Below are 14038 nucleotides of genomic sequence, written 5' to 3' on the forward strand. Positions count from 1 at the left end.
AGGGAATGATGAATAAATAAATGGCTCAAGAAATCTCCACTGAGGATTTCCAGTCGCTCCCTTCGTGAGGTGAGTCTTGTGAGGAACTCAAGTATTACCGAAACATTTCCTCCGAATATAATGTGGCATGGGATGTGACCCAGGATGTACAGTGCGATACGGGACTAGAGAAAGGGACGCTTAGTCCAGCACGAGTTCAGAGAAAGGCTCCTGGAGGAAAGTGACAGACACTGAGCCACGAAGGGTGAGTTAGCCTCCGCAGGCGTAAAAGGAGAAAGGGTGCTCCGTGCAGAAGAAAATGAGCAATGCAGGGTCCCTACACTGTAAATCCAGGGCTGCCGCTGAGTATCTACAGGAAGGGAAGCAACGAGGAAAATCAATGGGAGGGGTGGGGACTGTTGAAAACTGCAGCTATCATTCCTGCCCAAAGCGGGCAGCCACATCTTTGCGGGGCAGGTGTGTAGGACCAAGGTGGCCAGTTGTGACAGTTTTTCAAGAGAAGCCCGAAATACAGGTTTTATGGGAAATTTTTCACTTTTCAAATTTCAGCAAGTTGTGGAAAACATTCAAAAACTTGTGGCCCGAATAAAACACCTCATTGGGCCAGAAGTGGCCAGCCTGGGGGCTGCCAGTTTGCAGTTGCTGTCGTTAAGCAGGAGTCATTTTGGCAGAAGTGGCAGGAGATGAAGCAGGAAAGGGGACAGGTGGGCAGGAAGCAGACTTGAAGGGACTGTGTGCTATGCTGAGGAAGCTAAACTTTATCCAGAATGCAATAAGAAGTTTCAGTTGAGATAACCTAGGTGATTGGCAGATGAATGGAGAACTATGATTTGAGAGAGAAAAGACTGGAGGCAGGGAGACCAGCTGGGGACTGTTGCAGTGTTTTGGCAAAAGACGCACAGGGTCTGAACCAGGGACGGAGGGAGGTGTGGAAAGGAGGGCACAGATTTGAGAGATGTTTAGAGGGAAAATATATAGGATGTGGTGATTAATTGGATATGCTGAGTTAAGGAGAAGGAGAGTTATCAAGACTGCATCTGAAGCCGTTGGTTTGGGTTACTGGGAAGATCAGAGTGCATAAAGTGAATTAGAGAGCTCAGCTGGAGGGACTTTGGAGCTGGGGACATAGCCAGAATGAAACTTGCCTCTCTTTTGCATATATTGAGTTTCAGGTGCCTCTGGGAAATCTAAAATCTTATATCCAGCAGGTGATACAGTAAACAAAAGTAAAGTTTCAGCAATAGGTGCTAGATTTTCATTTGGGAGTCATATGTAAATCAGTGGTCATTAAAATCATGGAGAGCATGAAGAGTGAGGAGAAAGGAACCCACAAAGAAGCCTAAGAAGGAAGAGTCAGTGACACAGGAGTAAAACCTGTCCTGGAAAAGGTCAGCAGCATCTCTTGTAACAGAGAAGCTCCTATGAGGAGAGACTGAAAAAAAAAGTGAGCTCAGGGGGAGCAGCAGGGTAAGGGTGGGGGTGGGGGGTGGGTATGGAAGCAAGACTGTGGTAGGTGGAGAAGAGGGTGGGGAATGAGGGTAATTGCTAACATTAATAAGTGCTTGCTAGGGCCGGCCCCGTGGCTTAGCGGTTAAGTGCGTGCGCTCCGCTGCCGGCGGCCCGGGTTCGGATCCCGGGTGCGCACTGAGGCACCACTCCTCCAGCCATGCTGAGGCCGCGTCCCACATACAGCAACTAGAAGGATGTGCAGCTATGACAGACAACTATGTACTGGGGCTTTGGGGGAAAAATAAATAAATAAAATCTTTAAAAAAAAAAAAAAAAATAAGTGCTTGCTAGTGCCAGGCATTGTTCTAGATACTTTTGATTTATTAATTTGTTTAATCCTCACAATGACCCATTATCCCCATTTTACAGAGGGCAAACTGAAGCAGGGTTAAGTACTTTACCCATTGATCCCAGGCAGTTTGCCTCCTTTACTCTTAACTGTATGCTCTACCACAGTACAATTCGTTTCCAGGAGTTTTGTTGATGGGTAGGCAATAGGGACTCCAGATTAAGGAAGGATGTTTAGGATGTGAGGTTAAAGTAAGTAAACCAACTACTTTACTTTAGATTAGCATTATCAGTTAAAACTGTCGGAACTGATAGTAATCTTACTGCGTTCTATTTCTTTTCTTTCTTATGGTCTTGACCCCTGCTCTGTATCCACCACCCGGCACACACACACAGACACATAGACACAGACACACACATACACACACACGCAGCTCCTTTATAGTAACCATTGGTTCCTCTGTTAGGGACTAAAAATGCAGGGAAGGAGGAAAGGCCAGACATGGATAACACCTACCATAACTGTCCTAACTGTATAAGGATTTTTAGTCAGAGCTATGTGAATAAAAAGTGCTGCCTTGGTGGTGAAATTTGGGAATGATGAAAGAAGGGTTTAACAAGACACAGTCATATTTTTTTTTTTCTATTTGTTTCCTGGGTATTACGAAAGCAGAAGAAATGTGCATGCCTTCCACTCTCAAGTAAGAAGGTGGTGCTGCTATTCTCAGGAAATGAGAGCAGGAGGGGATGGTATCAGCTGCTTTCTGTCCTCTCACATCTCCACCTCGCAGACACCACAGGCTTCCAGGGGCTCTGTGGGGATGAAGGCAGAGGAAGGACATGCAGACATTGACTGCTGCTTGCTGGAAGGGTTCCACTCCTTGATTCAAATAGCAGATGGAGAGTTACACCAAAACAAACATAGGGAGACAATTTTCCTTCTCTTCCATTAATTAAAATGTGTCATTCACCGGACACATTTTTCCCTCCTCTCCTGTTCCCAGTAGCTCCAAAGCACAATGGAACTATTTCAGATTCAGGGACACCAATTGTATGATTCTCCTACTCTAGCTTATCTCTTTAACTCTGTTTCTTTGAAAATATATTTAGAGGATTTTTTTAAAAAAAGAATTAAAATGAGACATGCTTATATTAAAAACTCAAGCGATAATGAAAGATCGAAGAAGAAAGCCACAAATCACCTCAATGTTTATACCATAGTATCTGGTGAACATTATTTCAGACATTTCTCTGTACGTATATACTGATAAGAAGGCAGTCTACAGAGAGGAATAAACAAAAGTAATCTGAAATTATTTTAAGAGACTAGAGGATGCTCTTCTGTATTTGCAGTCCCTGGAACAGTGCCTGGCTCATGGTAGGTACTCAGTACATTGATGACAAAATTAGGTTTGTCGACTCATTGCAACAAGACAGACTACCCCCCAGGGGAACCATGGGGCATCTCACCAAACAAAGGAAAAGGAAGAGTTATTATAGGATTTGGGGTAAGGGGGAGTTTAGGTGAATATTAAATAAGACAGAGTGTTGATAGGCTCAAAGTGAAGTAGAGCTGTGTGTACGAAGGTCAACATTAGGTCTTGACTGCAACGTGGACCCAGAGCCCTGTTTCCTTGGATACTAGAAAGTTAAGAGGGATGTGGACTGTTGGGTCCAGAAGCCCCCTCTCTGTAGCTCTCCCCCTGAGTGTAAACTGTGGCTGTGGTAGGAGTTAGGAAATAAAGGGGCCAACTGGAGAGTTGTTTAGAAGGCAGAATCAACAGAACCTGCTGACACTGGATGTGGAGTGAGGGAAAACATTAAATTGAAATTTGGCTTCTTGGTTTATGGCTCCTATGAGTGGATAGAAGACTATATCTTTACCTTATGTGAAATATAGGAAACAACAGTTGCATTAGGGAAGCAGAAGAGGGAAGGAGCAGGGTGATCACTTCAGTTTTTGATTTGTTGGACTTCTAATTGCTGTGAACACTCTACAGGATAGATGCATAGGGAGGAGGACATATGAGTGTGGGGACGCTGGAGGCAGGGGTCAGAATATAGATATAGATGTCGATGTCCAGCAGCCATTAGCATTGCTTAGGGAGGGTCTGAAGAGTGAGAAGAGCACTGAATTGAGAAGAACCCCAGGAAGATTTCCCTACAATTTCAGCGCTGGCAGGATGAGCCCACAGTAAGACCACAAATGGACAGACGGAGGTAGGAACCAAAGCAGAGAGCTAGCATGTCAGAGAGGCTGGGGAGAGTTCCAAGGAAGAGTGAGTGGTCAGCTGTATCAAGTGCAGCAAACAGACTCAGGAATGAAAGAAGCTAAAATTGGTTTTCACAGTTGGCAAGTGGGCAATGACCTTGTCAGCACTTGGCCAGGGTAGCTGCAGGGAAGCAAGTGGAGCAGAAGACTGATTTCCATGTGTTCAGTCACTAATAATAAGAGAGGCGTGGAAAAAGTGAGCCTCCACCTTTCAGGAGCTCGACTGAAAAAGGGAGGAGACAGGGCTGCCATGGAGTCGGGGTCAAGGATGATTTTTAGCAAGAAGATGTTCTAATGATTCACTTTTCCAACCAGTTAGAACTGGACCTTAAGTATACCTGATAAAATTCCTTAAAAATATTCTTAAAACATACAAATCTTCCGTATTCTTTTTCGGTATTCCCTTGAACACTCCATCTCAGTGACTCACTCCACATCCTCCTTCCTGCCCCTTTTCTAGCAACACACGTGCACACACACGCACACACACACACACACAGCCATATACACTTGATTCTTTTATAATAACCACACAGGCCCCTTTTAGAAAGAATTCCTACGTGGACTGTACTCAGGAGATGTGGCTGTGGCACCACAACCAAAGCTGTAGGAAAGATCAGATGAATCTGGAGCTCTGAAGGAAGAGCTCAGCTGCACGTGTATTTAGTCAGATAGTATAAAAGAAATCCTTCCAGGCCCAATATTTAGGAAAGAATGAAGTTTTTAAAAGAAAAAACCAACAATAATTTTTATTTTATGTTCTGCAGAGGTACCACCGCCAAGCTGTGAACGCAGCCACTCAGGCGAGTGAGAGCAGAGGGAAGCTTATAGGTCACGTGAGCTCCCATCTCCAACTGGTGGTGACCCCACCTCTTGGATTTTAAGCTCTGTGGAAAGTGCAGGCTTCCAGGAGTTCTGTGGGGCAGAGCAGAGAGGCAGGACAGTCAGAATCTACTTATGTTTATTTTCTGTTGAGTGAATGAACAGTTAAGCCTGATACAAAAGCATTCAGACCCTGCTTTTCTGATGGGTGGACTAGCCATCCTCCCAGTGGCCGTCTCCTCTTGCCTGCACAGCTCCTGTGCTTTTCCAGGCAGTGCCGTGCACCAAGGATGGTAACATGATTTCCCTGCCCTTATGATCCCCCACCTTGTGTCTTATAGGTGGGGCTCTCACACCTGAGTCCATGTGGTTGGAAGGAACCTGGGAGGACTGTCCTCTCTGACCTTTTTAGGCAGGTGAGGAACTAACATAACAAGATGCACTAAGCACCTGGCACATACCAGTTTCTGTGCTAAGGGCTGGGAATGGAGCAGAGAACAGCAGACCCAGACTTTCACAAACCCTCATGGAGGATACAGGTTAGGTAAATATAACCTGGGTGCCCCCAACAGTGGCCGTGGACAAGCATGTTCCTTACGTGGGAATTATGTGGGGCAGCTGTTAAAATGCAGAAATTCTGACCCTGGAACAGACTTGCTGAATCAGTATCCCCAGGGCCTGGGAATCAGTATTTTAAGGACCATGGCTCACTTACATGCACGCAAAATTTGAAGAATAACCACCCTACATCCACATGTTATTCTTCCACATCTTCCAAATGATTTCAAGTGATTAAATGATATCCAACATAGTTATAGTGCAAAAGTATGTTTTGTTGTATTTTAATGCTTAGGAAACTGGTGTTCTAGATGAGTAGTATGTATGGCAACTTTATAGTAACCAGAACTTATCATTATTCAAGTTCTCGAGAGCAACGCTGTATAAAAGAACTTTCTGCGATGACAGAAATGTTCTTTTTTCTCACCTATATGGAGCCACATGTAGCTATTGAGCACTTGAATTGTGGCTGGTGTGACTGAGGAACTTAATTTTTTATTTTGTTTAATTTTAATTAATTTAAACTTAAATAGCACATGTAGCTAGAGGCTACCATATTGGATAACGCAGCTCTGTATAAAAAGGATTTTAGTGCAGAGCAATGGGCACGTGCACATAAACCTCTTACTGTTCTTAGTAATAACATGGAATTCTGCATGTCCAGGTAGTTCACTACCTCAGTGCCCTGAGCTTGTGTCCACCTTACCATCTGCCCATACAGGCAGCCTTTCATACATGCCGAGATGACACTGTTCCCTCATCATTTCATCTTGTCCATGGGTCATCTCCTGGAAGCTACAGCCCACTCCTCCTTTTGTACCCACCACCCAGAACCCCAACTGTGTTTGCTTTGCAGCTTCTCCCATGCTGTTCCTCCTACTCACTCGAGGTTGAGCATTGTCTCAGGTTAGCCACCGCCATGACATACTCTGCTCCTAAGTAGGATTCATATGTTGTTGTGTGCTGAAGGTTGGCCAAACATTGTGTGTCATCCCTGAACAGAAGGTCCTTGGTTTTTGACTGGAACAAACAAAACTTGTCCGGGCAGGCATTTCCAGTTTTTCCAAACAACATCTGTCAAATGGACAGAAAGTGTGTGAGGAGCTGTGGCAATGAACAGCTGGGAACACATGGATGTGATGGAGGATGCTGAAAGCTGGGAATCAGCTCTGGGAAGAAAGGGAATCTGCAGAGGGTGCCTCGGGATCTTTCCACACCCCTCACCTGGCATTTACCCATTTTTGGCCCCAGCTCCACATTTTCATGAGGCCTCAAAGTCCTCTGTAGGGTTCATCCTGGTCCCAACCCCTCTGGGAACTCCCTCTTACTCACCCACCCACTCCTGACTTCTCTGATCTGTCTTCCCCACTTCTTGGCATATCTCTCAGGGGCTGCTTACAGGAAATGAGAGGTCAGAAACATGTCCCTTCAAAGTGTTTTTTCAAAGAAGATATTAAATGGGAGCCACCCAATGAGGGGTGATACAGGTAGTTGTGAGAAGTTTATGTCTGACTGCATCTTTGATCCTATCTTGGGCAAGAGGCTTGACTACTTCAGGCTTCCTAAGATTACAAGTGAAGTGATGATTACAAAAATTTTAACATTCCATCTAGCACCTAGGAAATGTTCACTAAATGCTTATTATCATTTACCTTAAGAGGACTCATAAAGATATGCTATCTTAATTGTTAAAAAAGCAAACTAATGGTGAATCAACAGGCAGGAAGCTGTCGGTGAGGGGAAGGTGGTATTTGTGGGTAGAGGAGCCTTTCGGATTAGAATACTCAGGCAGCCCCTCTTTCCCACAAGGCCAGCCCTGAGGTGGTTGTTTTCCCCAGAAGACAAGCTCCGTGAGAGTAGGGGTCCTGGGTTTTTCTGGATGTTGGAATGATTCTCAGTCTGCCTAATCAAAAGAAACACAAATCCGCATTTCATGACTTGTATCAAGGAGGGCTGGGACATGGGATCAGTCTCCTTTGTTTAAAAAAAGGCAGAAATAGGGAAAATGAGGGTACCACAGAGCATGGTCAGGTGCGAGCAGGAAGGTAGATTCTTGGACCTGAGGACATGCAGATCGGATGGGGACTAATCTCCAGTGACCAGGGGATTGTCTTGACATGAGTACAGCCATGTTTGGCCGCTCCATTGACCTACAGCCACCAGCACAAAAAGAAATATAAAAGCTGCTTTCTGCGTGGTGGGAACTGGCCATTCTCCCATGGAGATAGTTGCAATGTGTAAAAATTTCAAGGCCCTTTGGGCACCGCAGACTGGGACAGACTGGCCATCTGTGCTGGGCTGGGATGATAACCAGAGAAAACAATGCGCGTACACAACTACTGGGCTGGGACGATAGCCAGGGGACTCAGTGCACATATGCGACTGATAACCATTTGTGCATGGGAACACTGAATGCTTGCTCTGTAGACTCTGTACCTGCTTATATAAACTGCTGGAAACCGAGGCTTGGTGAGAGTTCCACCTGTGGAAGGGACGCCTTGCCCAGGACGTGTGATTCCCGCCCAGCTGTGTCGATTGACAGGCCTCTCCCAGCAGTGGGGCGTGGATGTTGTGAGTAATTGATTTATTGTAAAGTAATTGATCTGATGTGTTCTCTTTTCGGTCAACCTGGTGTTTCTCTTTCCAGTTGATTTGTGTCATTTCCCTTCAGTCGATCTGGTGTTTCCCTTTCCGATCGATCTGATGTTTTTACCTCTTATTATATGACCTATTCGAATCTGCCGCTATCTCAGCCGATCTGGTGTTTCCCTTTCCGATCGAGCTGGTGTTTTTCCCTCTTATTATTTGACCTATTCGGATCTGTTTGCGGACTATCGCCTTTACTATCCTCTATATAATAAAATATACCTTCAGTCCATTTGTTTGGAGTGGAAAGTTTCTTTTACGTCTCCGATCGAATCCCCCGAACCTCTCATAACAGGGATATAGCAGAGCCAGGCCTGGGAGATCCAGTTCCACAATCCATGGCCTCCCAATTCCAGCTCCCAGAAAGAGAATCCTGGAGTATGGGCTGCACTTAGCACTGAACTCTCCCAAATAATCCACACCACCCAGGAAGAAAGGGTGGGAGGCCCTGGTTGTTCTGTACCTGCTGGTCGTGTAACATCTTGCGAACACAAGCTGCCTTGTCTTTCCGTGAGACTACACCATGATTCGGGCCTCGGGCTAGGAAGCAGTTCCCAACTGAGGTCACAGCCTTCTTACTGCCATCATGGCACAGCAGCTGAAAGTCTTCACTCTTCAGATTCTTAGCCCAATCCTCATTGTTGTTTCCTGGGGGCAGAGAAGATGGGTCAGCCACAGCTGACAGGTTTGGTCAAGGCGCCCTCACTAGGGGAATGTAACTTACCCACTGGTGGGTGGAGGGCCTGGACTCAGTGGCCAACGGAAGTTCACATGCTGGGGTTATAGTTATGTGGAGAAGAGATACTTACCAGGAGTTCCTAATGACTGCCCCTTCCAAACTGCCCCACCCAGCCAGGGGAGAGTGAACTATATTCTGTGGATGATGTTCAAAAAGATCTTCCTTTCTACTAGATTCTAAGGCATCTGGACTTCTTGCTCCAGTGTAGGAAGAACATGACCCTCTAAGCTGGTTGACACTCTCTGTGCTATACCATCTGGCACCACCAAGCAAAAGAACTTTCCCCTAGAAGCCCTTTTGGAAATTGCACCAGGGTTTTAAATCTGACTCACTCGCACTAGTTCTACATGAAAACGTGCACATGCCTCTGTGTGCACAGGTCCATATCCTGTCTCAGCCCCTTGCTTCATCTTCTCTGTATTCTCTCTGAAAAAGAAAATCTCACCCATTCTCAGGATTTTGGCTCCTTCATCCTGAGGCAATTCTCAAGTATTTTCCCAGTTTTTACTTCTCTCCTAAAATGCAGGATTGCAATCTTTTTCTTAATTTTCATCACTTAATTGAACAACTAATACATGAAATAACTATCACAAGATTTCTGTATTATTCGTATATAAAGTAACTACACTCCCCAAATGTACACTTTTTAGTTCTAGCAGAAAACTCGAAATTGCCTGTCTCTCTCCCACTAGTCACTGCACGCACTTTCATTCACCTGCTAACATTTCTCCTTTCCTTTCTTACCAGTCCCTCCAACTCAACACCTTCCAAATGAAATCCACCATTATTTTCTCCAAACCCATCCTGTTCTACTTAGTAATTTAAGCATTTATTCAATACTATGTTCTCAGGCCTCTGCAAGACACAATCTTATTGGAGGGGGGAAATAGCACACATACCAAATGCAAAAATTCAGGGCATAGATAATAATATTTTATATTTTGTGGAACACACTCTAAATGCTGTTTGAGCTCAGAACCAGCACAGTGAGAGTACATTAATTAGGGAAGGCTGGCAGGCAGAGGCAAGGTTTTAGGTGTGTCTTATAACATGTACAGGATTGAGAGGGGGAGAAAGGAATGCCTCTCTGCGGGCAGATGGAGGGCATTGGCAAGACTCAGGAACAGGTGCGTGCCTGGTGTTTCTAATGGGGGTGAGGAGAACAGCCCCACTGAAACAGAGTCTCCGGCAGTGGGGCTAAACAGGTGAGGTCATACTACTCTTTAGTGTGGGATGGAGTGCAGAGCTTAGGGGGGAGAAAAAGTGGGTCTGTGAGGACTTATGAATGGAAATCAATGTTAATGTGTGAGCCAGGGCCTAAAATAGGACAATGAAGACAAATGAGATGGGAGGTGATTCAGTCTGGGTTAGAAGGGTAGCAGTGGGCATCTAGAAGCGCATGATAAAAATTTTTCTTTGCAATAAAAGTAATGGTTGTTTACTGTGGCTAATTTGTAAAATGCTACATAGTTTAAGGAAGAAAATTTTGCAACACTTATAATCCCACAGCATCCACTTTCAACATTGGTGCATTTCTTCTAGTCTTTTTTCTACAGACATACGATATGCAGACACATATCCAAGTAATTAGATCATACAGTCTACATGCTTTGATATCCTGATTCTTCTTTATCACAACATACCGTAGAATTTAATGAAGGCATATTTTGAGGAAACAAAAACATATCGACTGAGAGACTAATCTAGGCTTGACTGGCAGGGCATGTAAAAAAGTCCTCAGTAGGGACAGAGGCTGTGCGAAGAGGACTGGATTTTGAGAGAAATCTGAGGAGTTTGGATTTAAATAGGTTGAGTTTGCAAGGCCAGTGTACTTTGTACATAAAAATGACCGTGTGGCAAATAGAGATCCTGGGATGTTATTTAGATGGGAGGTTAGGCCTCTTCTCTAAATTCCCCTCAAGGAGGTAAGACTTTTGGAGACATTGCAAAGAGTGGAAAGTTGAGGCCTAGAGAGAAGAGCCCTACTCAGAAGAGTACAAGAGAAATCAAGAGGTGACAGAGAACCAGTCTTAGAGTGACACTCAGGTAGCAGGAAAAAGGACCATCCTTATAGGAAAAAGCAAAAACAATAGGAGGGAAGAAAAAAAAATTAGCCAAACCAATAATCCTTCAAGTAAGTACTTAGCACCTTTTGTGTGCCACATACCATAGTTAGTGTTGGACTAGAAGAGGTGGAAAAAAGAGCTCAAAGAGTTTCTGTGGCCACAGTTTATTATAGAATGTGATGAATTCAATAATAATAGCAATATGGACAGAGGATTCTGTCGTGGGAAGCAGGTGTGCCATCTGGGAAGGCTTCTTGGAGGAGCTGGTGCTGAGCTAGTTCATTCTAGATGAGTTGCTAGAAAGATCTGAGGTTGGGTGAAGGGTCAATGAGGGAAGAAAGGGAAATCATAACTGCCTGGACTGTTGCAGGTCCTATAAGCAGTTAGTGATACAGAGGGGGCAGGTGGAATGCTCAGTCTTACCAACGTTTTTTAAAATTTTTGTTTTGTTTTTTAATGTCACAGCCATCCACTATTCATCCACTAGTTTTAGTACCCATTGATGATTTGTGCTTTAATCAATTATTACTATCTTGGTTGCCAAATGATAGTTTTTTAACTTTATAATTATTTCTACATTTATTAGCGTTCTACAATAAGAAAGATCTCTCCTTTTATCTTCATTTGTTTAATCAGGAGGGACTCCTGTATTCTTATTTTATTCAATGGGTTATTATCTCTTATTACTATTATTATTTCTTTTAATATTCAAAATGTCTCAGATTTGGCCAGTGGGAGGTGGTTCAAAATGGCTCCCGTGTGCTTTGACATGTCCCGTCACTCTGAGCACTTCAGCATGATGTTCCAGGCTCACCTTATATTTTTCCTGCTCCAGCCCTAGAATTAGCTATTTTTCCAAGGGCCCCTGGTTCCTTCTATTCGAGAATGGTTCTAGAAGCCAAGATCTCGGTGCTCATTCCTACTAGTGTGCTACTGTCTCTAGGTCTTCTCAGTGGATAGTGCTAAGAAATACAGGAAATAGTTATAAAGGACCTTTTGGAATGATTGACATTTGAATATGGACTGTGGACATAAGCATTAAATCCACGTTAATATAAATTTCCTGATCTCAGTAACTGTAATGTAGGTATATGAGAGACTGGCCTTGTTCTTAGGAAATGTGCAATGAAGTATTTAAGGGACAGGCAGCACAATGCCTGCACCTGTGGGAGGGTTCCTGGGAGAGAATTAGGGCCACTGGAACCTCATGGTCCTTACTGTTCTGCCTACGCAGGTGAAGACTTCTCTCTTCACTGAACAAAAAGGTTGAGAATCAGAGCTCTGGAGCCTGACAGAGTCCATAACACTTCCACAAAGTCATCCTGAACACAAGTGAACCCAGCAACCCCGATGTAAAGGGACAGAGGAGCATGTGCACGTACCGTCAGTGTTCTGCTGGACAGTCTGGTATTTCACAAAGGCCACATCTCCCTTCTCAACCAAACACCTGCAGAGTACCGGGCAGAGAGAGAGAAGAGAGGAGGTCAGAGACACACATCTGTCATTCAGGAGGGCCACCTTATAGATCCAGGGCTGGCCATCTGATATCAGCAATTGTGACTCCCATTCTATCACTAATCTACTGTTATCATTAATCTTACATATTACTAATGTAAGTAATAAAGAAAAGGAAAACAAAACCTCTGATTTGCTTTGTAGTTATACAATCTCAGTTCCACACAATAAATCCTAAATTTGGCACAGTTTCTCCAACAGAGCTACATCATTCTCCCAGCATCAACAGTGTTGATATTAGAGGGCAGTTTTTTCCAGCAAGGTGATTCCTTACTCACATTCTACTTTGTAAAATTGGAAACTTGTGAACTGTAAATTGTACTTACTCTAACTCAGAAGGTGGTTCTAACTGGGGAATTGGGATAACCTTTGTTTTTTCCTTCCCTACTGAGAAGTTCAATTACAATGCCACCATCATTGTGCAGTTGATAGATTCATGAGCTACTAAGTAACAGGTTTGAATCAGAAAGGATAGTTAAAAAGCAATAAAGTCATAAGGTGCACAGGTGTCTCTATAAAAATGATAAACACCCCATGAAATAGAGTTGTAGTTTGGAATGTAGAAATCATGTACTTTATTTTTGTATATTTCCAGGGGAGTATAGTTTTAGGTTCCCCAAAAGTGCCTGGAAGAGCATGAGCCAGACTCCTGACTCCTGTACTCAACTATGGTGGGGTTCCCTGCATTGGCACTGGTGACATTTTGAGCCAGACAATTCTTTGTTATAGGGTGCTGTCCTATGCATGCAGGATGTTTAGCAGCCTCCACCAATTAGATGCTAGTAGCACCTTCCCCTCCTCAACCCCACTGGATAATCAAAAACATCTCCAGATACTCCCAAATGTCCCCCGGAGGGCAAATCACCCTCTGTTAAGAACTTCTAATCTGCACCATACTGCCAGTCTTTGCTGTCTATGACAGCCAGGTCTGGAGACAGTATCCTGGAGGGGCCTGGATGCCCCTTTACACAGGGCTCTACATATGTTTGCTAAATGTGGTACCGTAACACATGCAGGACTAACAGGCTAGGAACATAAGAATTTCAACTTAGTTCCTAAAAAGGAATCTTGTCAGGGCTGGGGTTATTGTATTTGTATCAGGGTTATAAGACTCACCTGAAAGCCCCTGTGTAACCATAGTATCTCTCATGGTTGTTGGGTTCACACTCCCTTCCTGGAGCAGTTGCCGAGCCAATACACAGAGAGCAGAGGCTGGAATTTCGCCTATATCCAGGGGCACAGCCTTCACTGAAAAATTTATCTGTGTGGAAGGACAAGAGGAAGTCAGCTCTTCCTAACTGAGTCAATATGAGTGGCCTTCATCTAACACATAACAGGTGTGTATGGCCCAGGATCAATGGAACATAACTCATTCATTCTGTGACCAGCCACCAACTCAGGACCTGCCAGGCTGTAGGCTTTAAAAGGAGACTTAATTGAGGCTGAGAATAGAAGTTAGTGACCATTACAATTCAGGTGGAGAGGATTCCATGGGCACCCTGATAGTGTCATCACTTTATCTAAAGAGAGAAGAGATGGAAATGACACGAAAGTTGATATAAAAGGGATAAAATGGAAGGTCTCACTCCCTGAACTTGTGCCATCTGTTTTCAGATGTTTCCT

At 44.2% G+C, this 14038-nt stretch overlaps 1 protein-coding gene across 1 annotated transcript in view; it reads right to left on the reverse strand.

Moving 5' to 3' along the window:
• Window positions 1-4795: 4795 nt before the first annotated feature.
• TF (transferrin) overlaps window positions 4796-14038 on the reverse strand; it is a 29329-nt gene continuing 20086 nt past the window's right edge. Inside the window, exons 13-17 of the mRNA XM_087430556.1 lie at window positions 13532-13676; window positions 12283-12347; window positions 8559-8743; window positions 6334-6523; window positions 4796-4984 (exon numbers count right to left, since the gene is read on the reverse strand). Coding sequence (XP_087286682.1) covers window positions 4950-4984; window positions 6334-6523; window positions 8559-8743; window positions 12283-12347; window positions 13532-13676 — 620 coding nt within the window. The 3' untranslated portion in view covers window positions 4796-4949. The remainder of the gene's footprint in view (window positions 4985-6333; window positions 6524-8558; window positions 8744-12282; window positions 12348-13531; window positions 13677-14038) is intronic.

Source organism: Ceratotherium simum, chromosome 5 (assembly GCF_057802395.1).
Source record: "Ceratotherium simum simum isolate JZ-2026a chromosome 5, ASM5780239v1, whole genome shotgun sequence".
Classification (NCBI taxonomy): Eukaryota; Metazoa; Chordata; class Mammalia; order Perissodactyla; family Rhinocerotidae; genus Ceratotherium; species Ceratotherium simum.